General features: G+C 45.7%; 1 protein-coding gene across 5 annotated transcripts in view; it reads left to right on the top strand.

The window, feature by feature from the left end:
- Mical2 (microtubule associated monooxygenase, calponin and LIM domain containing 2) overlaps positions 1-22,444 on the top strand; it is a 190,002-nt gene that overhangs the window by 111,869 nt on the left and 55,689 nt on the right. For 3 of the 5 annotated variants that reach the window (XM_048359414.1, XM_048359415.1, XM_048359418.1), the window contains exons 18-20: positions 6,507-6,693; positions 8,005-8,093; positions 9,852-9,954. In XM_048359414.1, coding sequence (XP_048215371.1) covers positions 6,507-6,693; positions 8,005-8,093; positions 9,852-9,954 — 379 coding nt within the window. Of the gene's footprint in view, positions 1-5,472; positions 5,581-6,506; positions 6,694-8,004; positions 8,094-9,851; positions 9,955-12,676; positions 12,735-13,758; positions 13,978-22,444 lie in introns of those variants that run through there. The other 2 variants (XM_048359416.1, XM_048359417.1) reach the window with 2 other exon arrangements.

The raw sequence follows: 22,444 nt of genomic DNA on the forward strand, positions 1-22,444 counted from the left end.
GAAGAATGAGAGTCATTTAAGAGAAGAGAAGGGAAGTCTACAAATCCACACACACACAGCAGTACCTTGGACCCCTTGACTCTGCCAGTGGCCATCTAGACACCTGGATCAGATTCTTTTATGACTTACAACCCTGCAAGTTTGGGTGTGGTCTCCCCATTTTGTAGCTGAGGAAACTATAGCTCTCAGAAGAGATATGGTGTAGGTGAAGTTAACCTGATAGAATACGGGATGATGACAGGAACTGTACTAGTTTATGTTAATTAGCACAAAAAAATGATATGAATTTAAAAGGGAGAAAAGGTAGTGAAAAATAGCCAAATTCTTGAAAATGACAAGAATACTGAAAGATATGAGAGTAGAAAGTTGATAATTCTTAAAATAACAATGAAACAACAAATGACTAGGATGTGATTTTTTTTGGGGGGGAAGGGGGGGTTAGGGGGATTATCCAGTCCCCTAACTTTGAGAGTTAAATAAATTGTCCTTGCCAAATCATTTGTGCTCTGCTTGAGCACAATGGAAACACACATGAGCTTTGCCATTCAATGCATGACTCCCCTTACTGAGATGTCATGGCTCTTACTCTGCGATGAATGCAGGATGGGTTCTCTGGAAGTTCTGTGAGTTTTTATTTCTCAAAAGTCAGGGAATTCCACAGTTGACCAGAATAAGGAACTTCAAGGGGTGATCCATAGACCAAAACACATCTACCACCCAGTGAGTTCAGCAAATGAGAGTGAGCATTGGAAACACATACAGCTACTTGACATTGCCACACATCTGAACACAGAATCAACTTTTAGTCATTTATTTGTGTCATCTCTAGAATCATGGTATAAAGCCCACAAGGGATCAGAGATTTAAAAGGAAAATAAAACCCTAACCATTGTCTACAGATAGTGTGAGAAGCACTTGAAACTGTGATTTTAGACCCCTGGCCCAAAGTCCAGCAGTTCCACAATAGGTCTGGCCACTCTCATACCAAACAAAGAGACATGGTAAATGGTGGAGGAGTTGGTAGTACTACTTCAGCCATTTTCAGGGTTATAGGCATATGCTTCAGGATAAATAGGGAGAAAGGGAGGGTAGGGGATGAGGAAGGTATGATTAGCTAAAACAGTCTTGTGCTGGGCTGGGAACATGGCCTAGTGGCAAGAGTGCTTGCCTCATATGCATGAAGCTTTGGGTTCGATTCCTCAGCACCACATATATAGAAAATGGCCAGAAGTGGCGCTGTGGCTCAAGTGGCAGAGTGCTAGCCTTGAGCAAAAAGAAGACAGGGACAGTGCTCAGGCCCCGAGTCCAAGGCCCAGGACTGGCAAAAAAAAAAAAAAATCAAAGAAAGAAACAGTCTTGTGCCACAGGTGTATGGCCTGGTTAACCATTCCTACACTCTTTGTCTCTTGAGGAGTTCCAGAGAAGTTAACACTTTATCATGGGGACAGTAGGAACAAGTTGAGTTTTTGGCTACTTTTAAAATAAGGTTTTGCTTGTTTGAGGGGTAGTTTGCCTTCCACACAAGGTATTTATTGATGGATCTTCTCTTTCCTAGGACCTACAATAATAAAGTGACTGCAGCAGAGAATAGCTCAGATCAAATGGCACAAATACAAAGTTGAGGGATTTTTAGTTAATTCACGGTGCTCAGCAAAATCATCTTTTAAGTTGCCTCTTAAACACTGAGGTAGGAGAAGCTACCAGGTATAACCTCACTTTTGGATAGCCAGCACAGCCATCTGCTGTCAGGAAAATAGAGAGATGATAACATTTGATCCTCAGGGCAATGGTCACCTTCCCATTGGTCTTTGGGGTGGGTTCCAAGGGCCTCTCATTATCACTGGAAGATGGATGAGGACTTCCCTCAGCTTCCCACTCTGCACACAAAATCAGAGGTCCTTCAAATCCACTCATGAAAAGCATTTCAGAGTGTTTCACACAAAAGGTCAAAGTCCTAGCAAGGATCTATTTTAGTATAACAGATTAAAATAGGAAGAAATAGAGTATAAAGAAAGAACTATTTCCTGCTCCTCATCTAAGAAATGAGATTTCAAGACTCAAAATGATAGCCGTTACCCGCTACCTTTCTTCTTTCTGATCTGGGGAAATATACATAGTCATGCTGGCTAGGACCCCCAACCATTAGGCAATGGTTTTGGGTGGTCAATATGGTGATGCTAGTTATTCCAACATATGGAGATGTATCTAAACCTATCTAAACCACAGAAACAACAAGTAAGTGCTACTGCTTTCTTACTACAGATACACTTCCCACCTTTCTGCCTCTATTTACAGAGAGTTGCCAAGGTTTTACTACTCCATTGAGAGAGTAGATTTAGATCCCCCTTTAGATCTCTTGAGTCTTTACAACTTAGCATCTAAAGCAAATATAACAGCAAAGCTTAACTGCTCTTTCAGTAGCTTCCTAGTTTCAGCTTCTGGGTCTGGCCCTTTTGATAGTTGTTAAAGATAATGTATTTTCCCATTTCCTTATCTATCCCTTAAGGCAAATTCTCCATCACTTGCTTTCCCTGTGGCTTCTCTAGGAAATCCTAGTCTATGTGTTCATGATTATGGAATGGTATCCAGCGGCTTAGAAGGGCAAGTGGAAGACCCAATACTTATTTTCGTAAGGATGCTTTCAGTTCCATTTTTTATGCTGCTCCAAGCATATGTGCGATTGCCCCTAGGAAAAAGGGGCCACATTGAAATAAAAGACTGGGTGTGATCTTCATCTAGGATCCACCAGCCGAGTGACATTGCCCTGAGCTAGTAGATCAGCTAAGCAGTTGATCTGCACCAGTGTACATTGTTGATACCTTCAGCAACCTCACAGTCCTCTATATACATCAGTAATTGCTTCCTAAGTCAGAATTGCTCAGTAATGTAGTGGCCCAAAGTGCTTATTAGCTAAGTAGTTAATAAGATCTCATTAGGGAGTTGTATTTAAAGCCTCAGAGAACATAGTCTTGATCTCTGTGAGGAGGCAGTAGTTGTGCAGTAGTTGTGTGGGTGTCATACAGTGCCAGAAGGCAGCCACCAAAGGCAGAGTGGGCAGTAACCAGAAGACATCTGACCTTTTCTGCCTTCCCTCCCCCTCTTACTTTTATATGAACCCAGAAAGTGCTTTGTATTCTGCAATCCCTACTCAGGGATGGAGTTGGGAGCCCCAGCAGGGGACAGAGCATCAGGAAAACTGTGGCTTATTGTCCTGAGCTAATACACCTGAACTTGCCTGGAAGCAGGAGCTGAGTTTCCTGGGATTTATAAGCTCCTGAGAGTGTCAAAATGAATGCTTGGAAGCAGGACCTTAATCTCTCCCGGGCTGAGCCCAGATGATAGGCAGGAAGAGGGGGCAGCTGGTCCTGTAGCTATTGCTGCAAGAAATGAAGGCTTTGTTCAGTCTGATAAGACCCCTTCTGCTAAGCCCAAGGGATCAGACACCTAACAGCCAGCAGCCAGATTCTCTGCAGTCCCCAAGAGCCCCGCACTCTTGGTATGGAGTGACTATCCCAAAGCTCCTCTTAGTGTTGGGCTTCCATCATGAGAAAAGGAATGACGTCCCTGAGCCTCTGTCATTTTCACCAGCCTGCTCAGCCTCCATTCCCCGTTTATCTCTGTGATGTCTGTGTGCTTGCTAGGATCTGGAGAGTTAGCCTCAGGTGAGAGGATGGTGGATGGCCTGCTCCCAGTAGCTGGGGAGCTGTCCAATCTGCTGTCCTATGCTTTACATCCTCTGGATCCCCTAGTATGTACTTGAGCCTATTACTAGATTAGATGTGACCTCCCGAGAGTAATCTTGCGTTTTGATAGAGAGTACCATTTTACCTACCCACTTATGGGCCTGATGGCAGTCAACCTTTGCGCAGACACCCTGCAGTCTACACTGCTGTGCGCTCTGGCCACTCTAGAAGCTGAATCTGGAGGTTGGGAAGGGTATGAGTCCTCTCCACCTCAGGAAGAGTATTTCCAGAATCTCATCCTATGCAAATTCTCCTCCCCTCAGAGGAGATGGTAGTGTTCCCAGGGTAGAATTGCTGCTGGGGAGAAAGGGAGGGAGTGGGGGTTTGCTTAGGAGATCGATGTATGATTGTGCTATGCTCTGGCCTCCCAGTTCCTTGACACATTGGTGAGGCTCCAGGCCATGCTCTGGGGCCTCCCCAATTCTGAGCAGGCCCTGCCCAGAACCAGCTCTTAGGCCATCAGACACTGCCAACCCAGCACCCATCCTGCTCAGTCCACCATCCCAGGACAACCCAGCTATCTACTGCACTCTAGCCACTGTTTGTTTGTCTGTGGTCTAGCTGGAAGAAACTCAGTTCAGGGACAAATGTTTTGGTTTTTTTTAGGGACCAGAAACAAGGGCAGACTGAGTCCAGAGCATGAAGAGTCCAAGTTATCCTAGCCAAGCCTCTGCTAAGTGCCATGTACTGGGTCAACCTTCTCTAATTCAGTTGAGATGGTTACAACTGTCCCTATTTTAATAAACAAGGAAAACAACTTCAGAAGCTCAGTTCTCTGTGTAGCTCTCAGCACCCATCCTTGGCAGAGCTGGAGCCAGGCCTGTCCTGGCCTGTGCAGACCCTACAGCCCACTCAGCAAGTCTCAAGAGGGTGGTGGCTGCAGACTGGCTTTCTATGAAGGCTTGGTTCTGGGTTTCTCTCCATTACTCAACCCTTTCTGTCTTTTGGGCAGGCACAGGCAGGTGTATTATCAGCCTTTGGGGATAGTTCTTGGGTCTGAGATGAAAAATCCCACCAGATCCTCATGGTGTAAAGGGCTGAGAGGCAGGAGACCTGAGAACAGGCCTGAAACTCGCATTTATTTGCTTAGTGGCATCAGGTGGGTCTCCACCCCTCATTTCTGTGTAACCAAAGGCTTGTGAAATCCTGCAAGACCCAGTGGAGGGGGCTTTGCCAGTCACTTGGGTTCCTATCCAGTGGCGTGGGGTTCTTTTTTGTTTTAATATCTTTCCTCTTTTTATATTAAAATACACTTAGCATAGAATTTATACCTTAACCATTTTGAAGTATCCACCTCAGTGGCATTAAGTACATTTACAGTATTGTATGATCATCAATCACCACCATGCAGCTCAAGAATTCTTTTCATCTTAAAAAAAACTGAAGTCAGTACCACTAAGCAGTAACTCTTCCTTACCCTCTCTTACTTCAGCCTCTAGTCAACATGATTCCACTGTCTGTTCCTATGATTTGGCAGGGCTACATACCTCATAGAAGTAGGATTGTGCAGAATTTTTCATTTTTACTATCACAATTTTTTTTCTTTCCTTCTCTCTAGCTATAGAATACCCATCATCTACTCCCGGTAGTTTGCCTTTCTGGGACATGGGGTGCTCTTTGCATGTGGGTTGGAGCCGTCTTTCATATACAGACTTGCCCCTGCTTTCCTTCTGTGTGCTAACTGGCCTCTCCTTTTGTATCTGTCTCCTCCACCTTTACTCTCGGCTAGCTGACGGTAGGGAAAGTATCCAGCGGAATAGGGGCTGCAGCTGAAGTCTTGGTCAATCTGTACTTGAATGATCACAAACCTAAGACCCAGGCCACCTCTCCAGACCTGGTAAGGACATGCATGCTCAACCTGCACCTGCAGGCACTGGCTGTGGTCTCTTGGGGCAGGAGCACAGATTGTAGAGAAAACAGCCCAGACCTCTGAAGATGCCCCAGGAGCAAAAAGGCACTGAAAATGGGATATACTCAGGCAATGATCATCCTTATGGGTCATTGCCAAGGCAGAACATCCTCCCTGCTATCTGTGGCTCTGAAGAACAGCTCAATCTTGGGTCCTGGAAGGCCACGTGCATAACAGGATGTTCCTGACCTTTGGTGTTTGGATGTCCAATCTGAACAACTCCGGGCATTGGATTGAGAGATGAAAATAAGTTCCCAAGGAGAGAACACATCTCTCTTCTGATTCTCTCCTTCTCAACCTAAGCCACTCATTGCCACCACCAGTGATATATATTGACAGTTCATTTGGTTTCCTAGCAGCTCATTGCCCTGAGATCACATAGGGTTAGACTCCTGGCCCTGCCTCCACCTTCCCCTTTGCATTCAGAAATGTGACTGACAGCTTTGGGATACTGCTGGACACAAGCTATCCTTTCTCTGCTCTCTAGAATGGATTTGAGGCTTTCTTTGCCTGACATAAGTCAATACAGCAGTCAAGCATGAGTCAAACAAACATCCTTAGCAGGGCCTCTGTGACCTGACTCCAGAGCCCAGTGCTAATCCCTGGGACAGACAGGTTTGTGTCTAATTCTCACTCTGTTCAGACCACCCAGGCCCAGGGCAGGCAGCCTAAGGAGAGCCCCAGAAGGCTGGAGTCTGGGTTGGCAGCACGTTATCCTACCTTATTCTCTGCTCCAATGCGTTAGCACCGACTAGGAGTCCCAGAGGATCCTGTGATTCCATTTGGAATATCTAAATAGAAGCTTGACCTTTGCGACTTAGCCCTAACACGCAGCTCTTCTCTCCCAACTCCAGGATTCTATGCGAAGGGTGTTTCCCATGGGCTTGGGTGGCAGTGACACCTGCTACTTCTGTGAGAAGCGTGTGTATGTGATGGAGCGGCTGAGCGCCGAGGGCCACTTCTTCCACCGCGAATGCTTCCGCTGCAGCGTTTGCTCCAACACTTTGCGCCTGGCCGCCTATGCCTTCGACTGCGATGAAGGTAACCTCTAGGGACTGGGATAGCACTAATCCCTGCCACAGATGTGGCTTCTTTTTTCTGGGTTCCCAGCACTGTAGAGGCTCTCTGGACGTTCAGTCCTTGCCAACAGGGAGAGTGATGCCATTCGGAGAGCTGGCTAAGGAGGCTGGGAGCTCCTGCTGTGGAGAGAGGGTTTGGCCGCAGGCCTTTCAGGTTACCAAGTACCTGTGGCATCTACTGGGTGCTGAGGATTTAAATACACTTTCTCACTTAGCATTGCCACCTTCTGTGATCCTTGTCTGGGCATAATAATTGATAATAATATAATAATAAATAGCCTGAATAGCATACCTAGCATCATGTATATAAAGTAGGTATTATAAAAATAACCTAACAATAGCATCTCCTATGATGAGTGCCTACCAGAGATCATTGGGGAAGGGAGTGTACTCATTGGACCATGAGATGATTTTTCTAATTTTCAACTGTTGTCGTGATACAACACAGTGTTTAGAGTTATGCACCCTCAAATGAACCCATCTGGGCTCAAATCCAGAGCTCACTGCCACATAAATTGGTCCTGTTTCTTAACCTCTAAGCCCTTCAGTTTCCTCATCTATAAAATGAGGATAATAATAAGATTGCCCATGGTAGTACATGCTTGTAATCCCAGCCCTCGGGAAGTGGAGGTAGAGGATTATGAGTTTGAGGCTAACATGAGACAGCAAACCAAGACTCTGTCTCATGAAAATAAACAATAACAAAAAAAGAGTATTCAGTTTGTAAGGCTGAAGGTTGATGGGTTAATTTATGTGAAGCCTATAGAATAATGCCTGGTATATAGTAAGTCCTCTGCTTATTGTTATTGCCATCACTATTTCTATCACAGCAGTGAACAGGAGGACATTTCTAGAAGGTACCCAGAGGTCCTGGGAGAGGCCATTTACCTGGCATGTACCGTACCTCCTTTTCTTGCTCCTCACTGTCCCCATTTGTTCTCAGAATCTCAGAAAGGATTGGAGCATGTTAACACAGCTTCCCATTTTGTCCCCTGGCAACTAATCTTATGAAGAAACTGGACCTCACCTTAGCTTGAGGGTTGCCAGAGGGTTTTTAGCCCCATCTCATGATCCTCCTTTCCAATTATTGAAGCAATAAAAAGTGTGACTGCCTCATCTCAGGCTTACTTGTTGAGGGAAGGTGATAGAGCCATTTCCCATGTCCAAGCCAAGCTGACCAGACAGTGACAGGCACTTGGCTTATGTTCTGTGGTTTACAGGACAAAAATTGTGTGTATGTGTGTGTGTGTGTGGTCTGTCTGTCTTTCCACAGGAAAATTTTACTGCAAGCCTCATTTCATTCACTGTAAAACCAACAATAAACAACGGAAAAGACGGGCAGAGTTGAAGCAACAAAAAGAGGTATGTTTGTCTCAAAGGTGCTGGTCAAACCAGAAGGATCCCTTGGGAGGAGAAAGTCTTCAAATGCTTCTCAAAGCCTAAGGTGTTTTTCTGGCCTTGGAGGGATAAAGACTACTTGCAGATAAGGAAATGCCTCCACTTCCTCCTGTGGCTGGTTCCCTTACCTCCATCTGTTTAGTGGCCTTTGGGGTTTGCACATTCCAAAGGCCAGGTGAGTAGCTGGCTGGCTTCTCTAGAGAAGAGAATTTGACCATGTGCTAGGGATGATACTCTGTGCTTGTCTATACAAAAGCCAGTGGCCCCTCTATGTCTAGTACCCACCTGGCCACAGGATAATACTTACAATAGAAATGCCAGGTAAGGGAGCAGACCTGTGGTTCCCAAGTCCTTTCACAGTCTCTTGGAACAGCCCACTGAATTTACAGATGGTCTGTGGTAGCACCTCCTCTGGAAGCTCTTTAGTAAACACCTCTGTGGTTTGAGGAACTGTCTACCACCAAGAACAACATGGCTTAAAACATTTTTCTAGCGAGGTACCAGTAGCTTATGCCCATAGCTGTTCAGGAGGCTGAGACCTGGAAGATCAAAGTTTGAAGCCAGCTCTGGCAGAAAAGTTCATGAGACTCTAGCTCCAATGAACCAGTAAAAATCTGGACTGGAGGCATGGCTCAACAGGGTGGGCATGAAGCCAAAGTTTAAGTCCCAGTGCTGACCAAGTCGCATAGGCTTAATGAAAAGGAAAAATAAATAATGTATAAAGAAGTAAAGTTTTTAAAAAATCTGTAATCACTCTACCTTGAAAAAACTACATCCTTCATAATATGTGAATAACTTTTAACTTATATTTTAACTGTACCCTCTACAGTTTTATATTCCTTTTTGCTAACAGTATGTCAAAAAGAAACCCACATCCCAACAAAATAAACACCAGAAATTGGGTACTTGAAAATGGGGGGAGGGTGATCAAGAGGAGGGAGGTAGACAAATGAAGAGAGGAGGGGGAAGAATGCAGCTCTAAAATTCAATGCCTATTCATAAAATTAAGAAAATTGAGGTAAGAGATGGGGTTGGGAGGAATTGGAGAGAATGATGAAAGGGGTGACATCGATCAAGATAAACCATATCCTATACTACATTGAATAGCAACTCCTTTGTTAAAAAGTACTTAACGATAAAAGTTTTAAAAATTAAATTAAAAAAATAATTTTCTAAGTCATTATAGATTCTTCAGGAAATTTTCACTCTAATTCGAAACTCTCCGATCAATTTCTATTGTATTTTTATTTAAGTAGTTGTACCAAGGAGTTACTATTCAACCAATTCCTCAGGAACTGCCTGGTAAAGAGTCTACTTTACTCATAGGTTGGTAATGTGTATCACTCGTCTCATGTTGGTGGACTTTTTACATTGTTTGGTATTTTTATCTTACAAATGTTTTCATGAAGAACATCTTTTCTTGTGGATGTTTATCCATATATCAGATTATTTACCCAGTATATATCATTATAAGTAGGGATGCTGGTCAGAGAGCATGTACATTGTGAGGGCTTATGAATTGGATAAATCAGTTTGTCCCCCCAAAAAAAGTTGTACTGACATTTAGCACCACGAATAGGAGTGCTGAGATTATTTGGGGGGCAATTGTGGAACTCGGGGCCTTCCAGATTCGATTTTTATCATTTCTCTCTGTCTGCTCTGTTGGAAGACTCCTCTGTGAGACTCATGGACTAAATGTCTTCACTTTGGTCTCTTTCTCAGGAGGAGGGGACACGACAGGAGCAGGAAGCCCCTCGACGAGATACTCCCACCGAAAGTTCTTGTGCAGTGGCCGCCATCAGCACACCAGAAGGCAGCCCCCCAGGTATCTCCACCTCCTTCTTTAGGAAGGCACTGAGCTGGCCTCTCAGGCTGCCAAGGGCCCTGCTCGACCTTCCCCGGGGCCTGCTGGCCATTCCCCAGAACCTGCTTAACTGGATACGGGGACTGCTGCACGCCATCAGGCTGCATGTCAGGGACAATGCTTACAACTACTGCTATATGTATGAGCTCGTGAGCGTGGGGCTGCCACTTCTCTGGGCCTTCTCTGAGGTCCTAACAACTATGTACAGGGAGTCTGAGGATTCTCTGGAGAGCATTCGCAGCTGGGTACTCAGGTGCCTTCCTGTCAAGCACCAGTGAGGTGTCTGGCTGCCCCAAAGTGCCTTTACATTTCCGGAGTGTAGATCGCCATTGTCTGTAGTTTGCTAAGGCTCTGGCCAGGTCTAGCGTCCATAACAATTATCTCCAAGCCAAAGAGTTTCACATCAGCCACCTCTGCCTGGCCTTGACAGGGTGAATATCCACTCATGGTGCTAGGGCCAGAGATGACATGAAGGATTTTTTTAAAATCTTTGTACATTATTTTTATACCAAAGCGAGCCATATTTCTGGGTTTACATTTCAATTTTTAACTTTCAGTAAGCCAAGAGCAATTTTTTTCTATGAGTGTCAATTTTTTTCCTGAACATTTGAAGTTCATTGCTCTTCAACATGACAGCGAACTCTAAGAATTACTACTTGCACGACTCACTACTTGACCTGAGAATTTGCATATACACAAGTGAATGTGCCATCTCTTAACCAGTGCCTTGCAGCTTGTGCAACCCGATGTCACCTGTCAACTGTAGGTGACTTGTTTTGGCAATTTGAAAGCATAGTGTTTAGAAGAAAAGAGCAACCCTACAAAAGTGCATGGAAGTGTGTTGACTCTCTCTTTTCCTAGAGGGAGGAAGACTGCTTTGCTCCCTTGTTTTGAAGTAAAATAGTCACTTACGGGCTTTTTCCCCTCACCCAATCACAGTCAGATGACACAGACTCACAAGGTTCCAACCAGATGGTTACAGACTTTCCAGTGATCTATTTTCCTTCCCATGGGCAGCCAGTAAGGCGACAGCCTGTTGGCATTTGACCCTGGAAAGCTCTGCCAGGCTTATGCTATACTGAGGACCAACTATTTCAGCTGGTGGCATTTTAGTCCTCTAGGACTCCCTATCCACTAAGACTCCCAGCCCAGGCTACAGGCTGAGCCAAAGCCATTCAGGTGCATAATGATCAGACTGAGTAAAGTGGAAAGAACTGCCTCTCTTCTGGTGTCCTTTGAACCTGAGCGAGTTTACCAGCTCCTGGGAAGCATGACCTTGCCTGTCACATCCTGGCTGCTTAGTTGCATGGCTACTGCCATAGGTATGTGGTCAAAACAGTCAGATTCCATTTTCCCACTGCCCAAGTGAAAGTGAATGCCTGACCTCAAGTAGCTTTGTCGTGTCTTAACTGAAGGAAGGCTGGGAGTGGAAGCTGTTTATTAACGGATTCAAAGGAAATAAGCCCAAGCTGGAGGAATGGATCAAGTTGGGTAAAGTGCTAGCCTAGAAAACTTAAGGTCTTGGATCTAAGGAAATAGGCCCACCTAGGGGCAAAAAAACAACAACAAAAAAACAGCATCAGACCCATACACACTATTCCGGGGGGGTCAGGAAGAATGCTCAGCTGTCCCCACTTCACTCTGCCTGCACAGGCTAAGCTATAGAATCTGACTGAGCAACTGAGAGGCTGATAAATGCCTTCCATGGTACTCAGCATATTCAAAATTGCTGAGCCCAAGAGAGCTGTGTGAGGTTGGCTGTTAGCACTAGAAATTATGTGTGAGGAAGGAGGGAGCCTGGAAGGGATTCAGAGCCAGAGCTCCGAGAGCTTTGGGATGACACATTTCTGTAGGGTGGAAAGAAGGGTGGCTGTGCTTCTCCAGACACTTCCCTGAAGTCATTGGGAAACTCAGGTCACGGTCATGGTCAAGGTCACGGTCAAGTCTTCAGGAACCGGCACCTCTGTCCTTTTTGGAACTGTTCTTAGTCTGATGACTCACAATGTATTGTATTTTCCTCATTTTATGCTGGGATTTAATGTTCCGCATGATGGGAGCAGCCTGTGATTCCTTTTATGTTTTGATTATGCAAAGTGAATTCTTGAGGTCAGGATGTGAGCAGCACCTTATTGTGATTGTCGCCAGCTCAGGGTGGGCTGAGAGGCTTTGCGGAAAGTTCCCTGAAGCCAGAGTAGAATCTCTCTAAGAATGTCACTGCGGCCATAACAAGACTGGTTTGAATTATTCTAGTAGACAGGGTGTGTCTGTCACAAGTCTGAGATGCTTGTATATTGAGAGACCGTGAACCTTCCTGGTGGGTAGTGCCAACACATGGGCTGGTCCTGGAGGTGACTCCTCCTAACCTCTACAAATGCAGGGATGAATATGAGATTCCAGAGTTAAATGAGTGCAGAGAGAAGGGGTGGGTAGAGGATCCTCAGGGCATTTGTAGTTCTGAGAGGACTTCGTGGAGCGTTGACAATATCCACTCATGTAAATGCATAAGGAGCTGGACCACCACCAGAAAGGTTCATCTCTCCTAAGCAAACAGTAACTTGTTGGGGGAGAATGTTTCCCTTTTTTAACGGTTGCTTATTCAACTCTAGTTCTTTCCCCCTCTTTTTTCTCCTGCTAAGTTCTCTTTTCTGTCTCTCTCTTTCCAACCTCACGCTGTGGCCGTCAGTTCATTTCAGCCTTCCAGTGCTACACCCACTTCTTGGCTGACACATTTCTGCTCTGAGGTGACTGATTTTTCCGAGCCATTTTCAGAGAGTGGTACTAACCCTTAACCTGCTTCCACACCCTGCCTGCCCGCCGGTAATATGGTTGTGCTGTGTCTTGCATCTAACAGTCTCATTTGGTGGCATGGGGAGGGGAGGGTTAACAGCATGGGGGAGGAAAGGGTTCAGCTTGAAAGCTAAGTCCTAGTCCACTTGCCCCAGAGCCTGCAGCCCGATCCACCCCAAGTGCATGCCCCGCCTCCCCTCTGTCCCCTGGGCTGGCCTGTGTCCCTGCTTTTCAGTTGCACCTGGGAAGACACTTGCCCTCTTGAGAAGGTTCAACTTGACTGTGAGGCAGTTCTGTATAAGGAAGGCTCTGTGGCCTTTGACCAGAAGACATTTGTCTAGTGACCTCTGAAGAAGGTCCTAGCTAACAGTATCTTCTTAAATTGATTCTAATTTGAAGATGACCATTTATCAAACCCATAGATGATTCATTTGACAATGATTTTTTTTAAAAAATGTTCCAGGCTTTATTACAAACTTGACTTGCTTTCTGTATTGTATACACATAGTCACAATGATTCTAGCAAACTCTCTCTTCAAGTCTGCATCAGTGATCCAAAGGATCTGCAGTATACTTTTTATCCCCCTGAGCTCCTAACATCAGTAGCTTCAATCAGAGCAGTCATGCATGCTCTCAGGTGAGGAATGGGATCAAGAAATGGCTTTAAGTCAGTCTCAGGCCTGGAGAGACCAGTTCCATTGCTCCCATGACTCAGGCTAGAGTACATATTCCTGCTGACTTGTTTACCTGGAGCAGCGGGGCAATTAAAGTTTTGGTACAGAGAAGGCACACACCCAGTAGAGCGGAGCCAACAGAGGCCTGGCCTCACACTCTTGAACTGTAGTTGGTATCTGCCTTGCATGTGGCCAGAGTCACCCTGACCTCTCAGCCTCTGCCTAGCCTTGCATGCCGAATCTCCCCCTGCATTGGTGCAGAGCCTGGCCAGTACATAGTCCTCGCTCTTATCTTCTCTTGCAGAAGCTCCTTCCCTTTCTACAATATCAACCAAGAGAGCCCTCCTCTCTCTCAGCCTCTCTCTAGCTAGCCTCCCCATTCTCCTCGCAAGGCATGTCTGTGACCCATGGTAACCATTTACAGTACCACATGGAACCTTGTATTTTGCACACCACAAACAATGTTTAGCTTTATTTATGGTATTTGATGCTGTAAATGAAAATAAATATGGTTCTTTATAAAGCTCATTGTTTCTTCTCTTCTTTGCCATGGGTGCTTCTAAAACTTCAAACACAGGGATTGGTTTAGGGAGCCCATCTTCCCTAAACTGCTGGCGGGACTTGCACTTGTGGTGACACGGGACTCACTGGGGCTGCGCTGGGGCATTCTGAAATATTACCCAGGGGTAATATTTGGAAAATGTCACCACTACTCTGGGTCCAGGCTGTGGGGCTCTTTCTTGAAAACTCGTGGTACTTTACTGTTCTAGGTTCTGGGCAAAGTAGACGAATGGCCTTCCTTAGCTCTCAGGAACAGGCTATGTTGACAGATGTCTGCACCCATTTTCCCCACACTTCCAGATGGCCCTATAAAGACTGCTTTGTCATGAACCTTACATGACTTAGGCTTCTGCCAAGCAAAGGTGACTCTTGAAGTTTATACTGGTCCAACTAAGTGATGGATGAAAGGTAAGGAGGATGTACTAATGTCAATCTCAAAATGGCAATGAACACAGCAGCTCTTCCAACGAGAGCCATTTGCTATCCTAAGAGGCATTCTCTGTCCATAAAGTCTTGGGTCATTTAGCACCTTGTGCTATGAAATTCTGTTTACAGGATCCATAGCACACTCTGTGCAGTGGGGGATTAAAGTCTTGCTCAGCTAGTTTAGACAATGCTGAAACAGTGTCTTCAGGGAGGAAGGCTTAATATTGGCAGGCCTAATGTAACTGAATTTATGGTGCCACCTATGAACTGGATGAGGGCCTAGTACCTCCAAAGGGGCAATTCTGGAGCCCTGGTCTCCTGCTCAAGATTAGTGCTTGGAGTTGCTTTCAGAACTACCTTCAGTGATGATGAAGGGCCCTGTTACTCTTTCCCTTCTATTCAGGAAAGAGCTCAGGAAGACGTAAGGTGGTGGGTTGAGCAAGAGGCTCATTCCTTTTATTTCTCTAGTCAACAAGACATCCTAAGCATTATTCTAGGTCCTAGGGCTCTAGAAAGGAACCACACAAAGATGTCATAGTATTGTTGAACAAGATCTGCTTGTCTTACCTGTTGATTGTTCCCATGCTCATTCATTCAATCAGTTTGTATTTACTGCACATCTACAGATGCTAGAATTGCAGCAGAGAATGAAGGTCTATGGGGCTTATGGTCTGATTTTTGCTTTAAATTGAGTTAAAACAATGGCTTCCAGAGATTGGCACTCCAAGAGGTGCTTCATGAATAAAGGAGTCCATAGTTACAAAGCTTAAGAAATGTTTTATACCAATCTTTTCAGTCCTCCCAAACCTCAGAGACTCACTGGATTCATTAGCATGAGGTCTCCAGGGAGTCTCTGAAGAGTCTTCAGAAATAGGAGTTCCATTAACTCTTCAAGTTAACACTCCCATATCTGCTTACGGATTTTGGTGGATTTTTTATTGTGGTGGTAGTGATAGTTCTGGTGGTTCAGTTTGCTTTGGTTTGGCTATTAAATTTTACCTAAATAATGTCTGGTAAAATATTTAATCCAGAAACCCTAAATTAAATACTTCACATTTTAGAAGTAAAATAATAGAATTAAAAAGAAGTTCTTAACCCCACAAACATATATATAGTTGAATTAAATATGGTTAAAATCATGAGGTGATAATTCTCTTAAGTCTTATAACTTAGAGAAATTCTCTTAGTTTTATAATGTGTGTGTGTGTGTGTGTGTGTGTGTGTAAAACAGGAGGCAAATCTGATTGCACACATTTTAAAAATAATTAAAATATTAATCAGATGGGGAAATTTTTTGATTAAATATGATAACAAGGAAGTTCATTGCTGTGGTGTTTTTAAAGTACATTTAAAGCAGGTGTTCTTAGTCTGCTCCCACAGTACAAGTAATTAGTTAATACTCATTGAGCAATGACCCAATGCTAAATGGTCAAAGATAGTAAACAAGTAATTCCCACTTAGGCTAATTTAAAAAGCAAACACTAGAAGGGAAGAATTTACAAAAATGTTCTTCCTGCTGGGCACCAATGGCTCACATCTGTAAGCTTAGCTATTCAGGAGGCTGAGATCTCAGGATCACAATTCAACACCAACCCAGGTAGTTCAAGAGACCCTTATCTCCAATTAACCACAAAAAGCCAGAAGTGGAACTATGGTTCAAGTGGTAGAGTGCTAGCTTTGAGCAGAAAGGGCTTTCAAAAGAATGCAAATTAATTATACAGGACCCATTGAATTGGGAGAAGAAACTCATGAAATCAATTGTAAGAAGGGAGGGAGGGGGGAAAAAGATGGAGGGAGGGAAGGAAGGAAGGAAGGAAGGAAGGAAGGAAGGAAGGAAGGAAGGAAGGAAGGAGAAAGAGAGAGAAAAAGAAAGAAAAAAGAGAAAGAATCATCTAGGTGCTGGTAGTTCACATCTGTAATTCACATACTCAGGAAGTTGAGATTGAGGATCAAAGCCAGCCTGGGCAGAAAAGTCCATAATAACTCTTTTTTCTCCTTCTTTTTACTTATTTATTTATTTGTTGTCGTCAAAGTGATGTACAGTGGGTTACAGTTTCATACATAAGACAGTGAGTACTATCTAACTTGTTACCTCCTCCCTCATTTCTCTCCTACCTTCCTCCCTTCCCTCCCCCCACCCCAAGTTGTACTGTTGGTTTACAGCATATTGTCTTGTAAATATTGCTGTTGCACTGGTTCCCCTTTTACCCTTTGTCGCTCCATTTTGAATTTCCCCTACCCTTCCCTACTTCTGATAAACATATATACATATATATAATATCCAGGGTACCAAAAATCAGTTACAGTGACATCAGGAGTAAAACCATGGGGAAGAAAAAGGCATAATTTCACATGATACATTGAAAATAACAACAACAATGGTAAACCACTTATTTCCATAACTTGGAGTTCATTTCCCTTAGCATCATCTTATGTGTTCATATGTACTTAGCTAATAAGCTACTGTGCTCTTCTGCTAGGATCATGATACTCTTATTTCCAATTAGCAAAAAATTAAAAAAAAAAATTAAAAACCAAGGCTGGAAGTGGAGGTGTGGCTCAAGTGGCAGACTACTAGCCTTTGGCAAAAAAAAATCAAGAGATAGCATGAGGCCCTGAGTTGAAGCCCCAGTACCAACACACACACACACACACACACACACACACACACACACACACACACACACACACACACACATATTAAAATACATGAGCTTAGTACTGAGTACAATGTCCACCAAGGGAACCTTTTTCTGGAAAGCAGAATGGCAACAGTAACGAAGATCCAGAAAAGGGCTCTGACCTCTTGGCTCAGTAATCCTACCATAGGGAATTTATGCGAAGTAAATAATCCAATAGAAGAAATAAATTTCTATGAAGTTGCATATTAAGTAGAGTAAATAGGTCATGCAGAATGGGTGGGCTGTTCTCTGTTTCTTTTTACAGCTTTAACCAAAAATTCCGTCAATAAGTGAAAGCAGTTTCTGCTTCCTTCCCTATCCTGGAGCCAGCTGCTACATGTACAGCTTTTTCTGTGTGCTGGGCATTGGGCCAAGCTCTTAACTTGCCGTTCCTCATTAGTTTCACCTCCTTATAACACCCTTGAGGTCAGAAAGGGTGTTAAGGAAGAGTCTATGAGAGCAGCTCACTAATACCAAGCAGGCAAGTCCACAGCGACATCAACGACATCAACTATGAAGAGGCAGAGGCACGGTGGGGGGGGGGGGGGGGCAGGGCTCAGGACCAGACCGGGGGGGGGGGGGGGGGGGGCAGGGCTCAGGACCAGACCAGGTGCCTGCTCTAAGGGGACTTCACTATGTGGTGAGAACCCTAGACTTTGACTCCTGGCTCTGTCCTCTGGCACTTTCTTCTCATGCAGTGGCATGTGACAATTCCTCTCTATACACTGGGGCTAACAAAGACTCCAGTGTAGGGTTTTATGAGGATGACACCAGAGCATGCTGGGGCACAGAATGCTTTGCCACATTCCAGATCACACTTCCTTCCTTTGCAGAGGAATGCCTTGTGAGAGACTTTGTTCATATACTCTAGGTCAGCTAGGGCTCAGAATGCCCAATAGGATGGCAGTGCCATCTCCTCTCTTGGTCTTTGATTCTCCAGCCCTCTTGAAAGTAGTTAGCCACCTCTCCTCAGACCTAGGCCTCAGCTCTGGGGACTCCTTTCCTCCCATCACTGCCAGTAGAACATGACTTTGTTTAGGGAGTGCCTACGTCTCAGCTAAGTGCAGGCCCTGACTCTGCTTCCAGCTGCATACCCACCACCTCCACCTGGGCATGTCCAGCTCAGAGGTACTTTCCAGCCTTGATTTCCCTCCATAACATTCTCCACCCTTGCCCTTTCCTGTTGCTGGAAACAGCAATTACAATCATCCCCAAGGCCTTGAACCCATTCTTAATCCTGCTTTCTTTTGACCCATCCCCACTCTATCAGCCAATTTCAAGAGCATCTGGCATCTGTCCAGTTCTCACCACCTCCACACTTCCTGGACTTCCTGGCCACTGTTCTCCCTTGCTAGGTGATTGTGCAGTGGCCTCCACGTCTCTACATTTGCCCTGTAGACTATTTTCAACACCCCGCTTTAATGATCCTTTAAGTCAAAGTTACTCCTCTTCCCAGAACTCTCCACAAGCTCTCCACCTTATTCAGCTGTAATTCCAAGGTATATAGGGGATTCAAAAGGTCCTCTGTCTGCACAGCCTGGCCCATGCACTCTGACCTCTCTTCTCTCTTACATCTGGTGTCCCTCATACACCAGATATACTATACCTTAGAGCCTTTACACAGGCTGTGCCATCTGCAAAGAATACCCTTCCCAGAATTCATATTGCTAGCTCCTTCCTTCCTTCCTTCTTTTCTCCTTTTTTTAAAATTTTGCCAGTTCAAGGACTTGAACTCTGGGCCTGGGCACTCTCCCTGAGCTTTTGTGCTCAAGGCTAGCACTCTGCCACTGGGCCATAGCTCCACTCCCAGCTTTTTATGGTTAATTGGAAATAAGAGTCTCACAGAGTTTTCTGCCCAGGCTGCCTTTGAACCATGATCCTCAGATCTCAGCCTACTTAGTAGCTAGGATTACAGGCGTGAGCTACAGGCACCTGGCACTCTGTCCTTTCTTTCCATTCACATATTGCCTTCCAGGAAAGTCTACTTGTAATGATGCAACCTTCACTCCTCAGCCTTCCTCCTACCTTAGTCTTACCAGCCAGTTTTTTCATGGCATTTATTGGTGTCAGCCATGTTGTACAATTCTTACATTTACCAGCCTATTAGTCTGTTGCTGATTTATGTGTTCCTTGGTGCAAAACAGAAGCTTCATGAGGGCAGATGTGCCTGTGAGTCTTTGTCTTTTTGAATATTTACAGTCCTTACTAGTAGATCATATCGTGGGGCCCTGTGGATTAAATGCGGTAGCCTGGACCTTAAAGTGGATAGAGCATGCTTGGGTTGGAGGGGGTCTTGTAGGTATGCAGGGGTAGTTCAGGAGAAAGACTTGAAGCAACCAAGGTTGATGTTGTATACCCTGCCACCTCTACATACCCTGCCACCTCTACAGACTCTTGACTTTGCTTCATTTTGGCTTTTGAGGGCCATCATCCTCCCATGTATGCCTCCGCAGAGCCTAGTTTGCACAGAGACAGGTGGGCTCCAGTCAGCCCTCCCAGGACTGGCCTGAAGGCGGCAGCAGAGAGCAGTTCCAGTAGGCCATAGAACATTCTTTCCCACCTCCTCACTGACCACCCTTTCTGATATCCTGACCTAAGAATCTAGGTGACAGGTTGAGACAAGAGGCAGTATAAAACTGCTCTTCCCTAACAACCTGGACTGGGGGTGAGGCTGGCTGCCACTTCCCACCTCCTCATACTCAGCACGCATGCAGGTGGCTCAACTTAACTTTGGCCCTCTGAGCCAAGCCATCCTGCAAATGGAGCCAACACCAAGTAAAGCCACCTACCTAGCAGAAGACTCACACCAGATAAGAGAGCCAGCTCCTCAAGGATGAGGAGCCTATGTGCAGGCTAATCAGGGCTCCTCTCCTCATCCCAATCCAGGTCAGACTCAACCAGGCCTAGGCGCAATTTCTAGCTATGATGATTCCATCAGAGGCCGCTGGCACTGCCTACCACCCCTACTGTTCTGAGGGAGCTGTAAGAAACCCCTGAGAACAGGTGCTGCCTTGGCGAGTAGGGAAAGACATGGCCAGTCCTCAAGCCTCTTGGTGGCAGGGGACAGGGCAGGAAATACGGGCATCCAAGGTCTAAGAACCACAGCCTGCAACCTGTACCCATGAGCAAAGCAATCTAGCTTCCTTGCTGTGGAGTCCACAGAGCTGAGGAAGATGCTGTGTGAGTCCCTGCTCTCCCCCTAGGGAAGGGCCCTGGTACTCAGAGGGAGCCTGCTCTGAGGCTACAAATGCCTGCATTTCCCTGCTCGCTTGCCTGGGGTCCAGGGTAAAGGCTCTAGGGCATGAACATGCTGATAAAGGGAGAGGCCTGAGCCCAGGCCACTCCCATGTCTGCCAAACATATGGTTTCCTTCTGATTTGCATCTAGTCTGATCTTGGTCCTAATACTAGGGTAGTTGCTGGGGCCAAGAAGGATTTCTGAGTAATGCCGTCTCCTGCTCTAGTTTGGGGACAGCAGAGATGTCCCTGTGAGTCTATACCACACACAGGCTCAGTCCCTGGGTCTGGGATGCCCAGCAAGGGCTCAGCAAGGCAGGACCTTGGGCCCTCGGGGTTAGATGATAGCCCAGAGACCCAGCACTACCCATCAATGAATTTCTGCCCTAAACAACCCTGGATGCTTCATCCCCATTAGTGTGTCACTCACAGAAGCCTCAGGATGTCAGCAGTTCTGTCTTTGACACAAGATACTTTATTTTTAAAGGACCATGCCTGCAAAGGACTTTGGTACTACCATGGACACATCTTCCTCCTTGAGCAGTTGTGACATCCCCTGGCAGTGGAAAGGACTGTCCACTCAGGTCCTTTCCCAGGGCCCTCCCTTGTCCTAATGGGCACCTGTTTGTCCCTTTACTCATTACAGTCCACCAGTAGTATCCAAGACATCTACCTACCTATTTGTGCTCAAATACACTCCCCTCCTTTCCCCTGCTCTGCTCACCAATGGAAAAGTATAATCCCTGAAAACTACATTTCCCAGGGTCCTTTGTGATAGGCTTCTGATTAGGTTTGACCATTAGACACAGCAGTGGGAGATGGGAGTTGAAATCTAGAAGCCAGAATCCTCCCCTCGTCTTCCTGCACAGCAGCAGTCTTGTCTTCTAGGCTCTGGTGGCCCAGCCCATCCCCTGGTCCTACTTGCCAGTAACTTCCGTGGTGGCTCCTATCTGGATCATCTCAGCAATCAGTGTCCATTGCTTCCAAGGCCATCGTGGCTCTGTGCCTGCCTTGACTTTCCTCTGTTGAACTCTGGCTTGAGTTCCATTTTCCTAGCTAGACCTTGACACACTTCGTTCCCCAGCTTTCTTTCTCAGCTTTGTCCACAGAGAGAGCAAGATAATGAGACAACATGGGGACTTTGTCTCTAAGACCAGAGCCAGAAGTGACTATAGCAATTAGGAATTTAGATGAGTCCTCTGGACCTCAGTTTCCCTTCTTACAAAATGAAGTTGATAAGAATTTGTGAGAGGACTTGTTGCTTTCTTGTCTCTCTGGGTTCTGAGGCAAGTGGAAGAGTCTCCAACCTGGGAAGAAAACAGTATCACCTTTAACTAGAGTAGCATAGGTCCTCTCCAACCCTGCTGGGGCCTGACCAGTGAAGGGTCTTTGAATTTAGCCACTGTGGATGGCGTGTGAGGAGAGACATTTCCCTGGATGCCGTTTGCTCTGCCTTTCCCAAGCTTAAGCTGAGAATGACACTACAGCTAGAATTCCTAAAGTGCCCACTGTCACCAGGGAACAGGCATCTGGCCAGAGTACCGAAGAGGAGTGAGGTGCTGGATACTAAGTAGACCTGCTTCCCACCAGGAGCCCAGGCACCACGCTGGGAGATGGAGAACCTGCTCACTCCCACCCTCCTGGTACCCCCAGAATGCTCTCTGGGCACCAATCACTTCGAGCAGAGTCCAAAATTCAGAGTGCCTGGCCTGGGGGAGGAAGTAAGAGGGTGGCTGCGTGGACACGTGGTACAGATGGGCATCCACAGGTCCCTGACCTTGAGGCAGGCCACAGATACTGCCACACACTCTCCAGGTCCATTTTCTTCCCCTGGCGTAAGAGTATTGCTGTCCTTTTATGGAGGCTGGGATGACAGCAATGAGGGCATTCGTGCTGGGAGGCATGCGCACTCAGTAATGAGCTGCTGCTATCCTTGTCATTGGTTCTTCTCTGTAACTTTTCCAGCCCCCCATGTCTTCCCACAGCAGCATATACATAGGGAAAGACCCCTCCAGGGAATGAAAAGAAAAGGGGTGTCTGGATGCAGAATCTTAACTGGAGAAGTTTCCTACTAGAGTAGCCCCAG

The sequence above is a fragment of the Perognathus longimembris genome, chromosome 13 (genome assembly GCF_023159225.1).
Source record: "Perognathus longimembris pacificus isolate PPM17 chromosome 13, ASM2315922v1, whole genome shotgun sequence".
Lineage (NCBI taxonomy): Eukaryota > Metazoa > Chordata > Mammalia > Rodentia > Heteromyidae > Perognathus > Perognathus longimembris.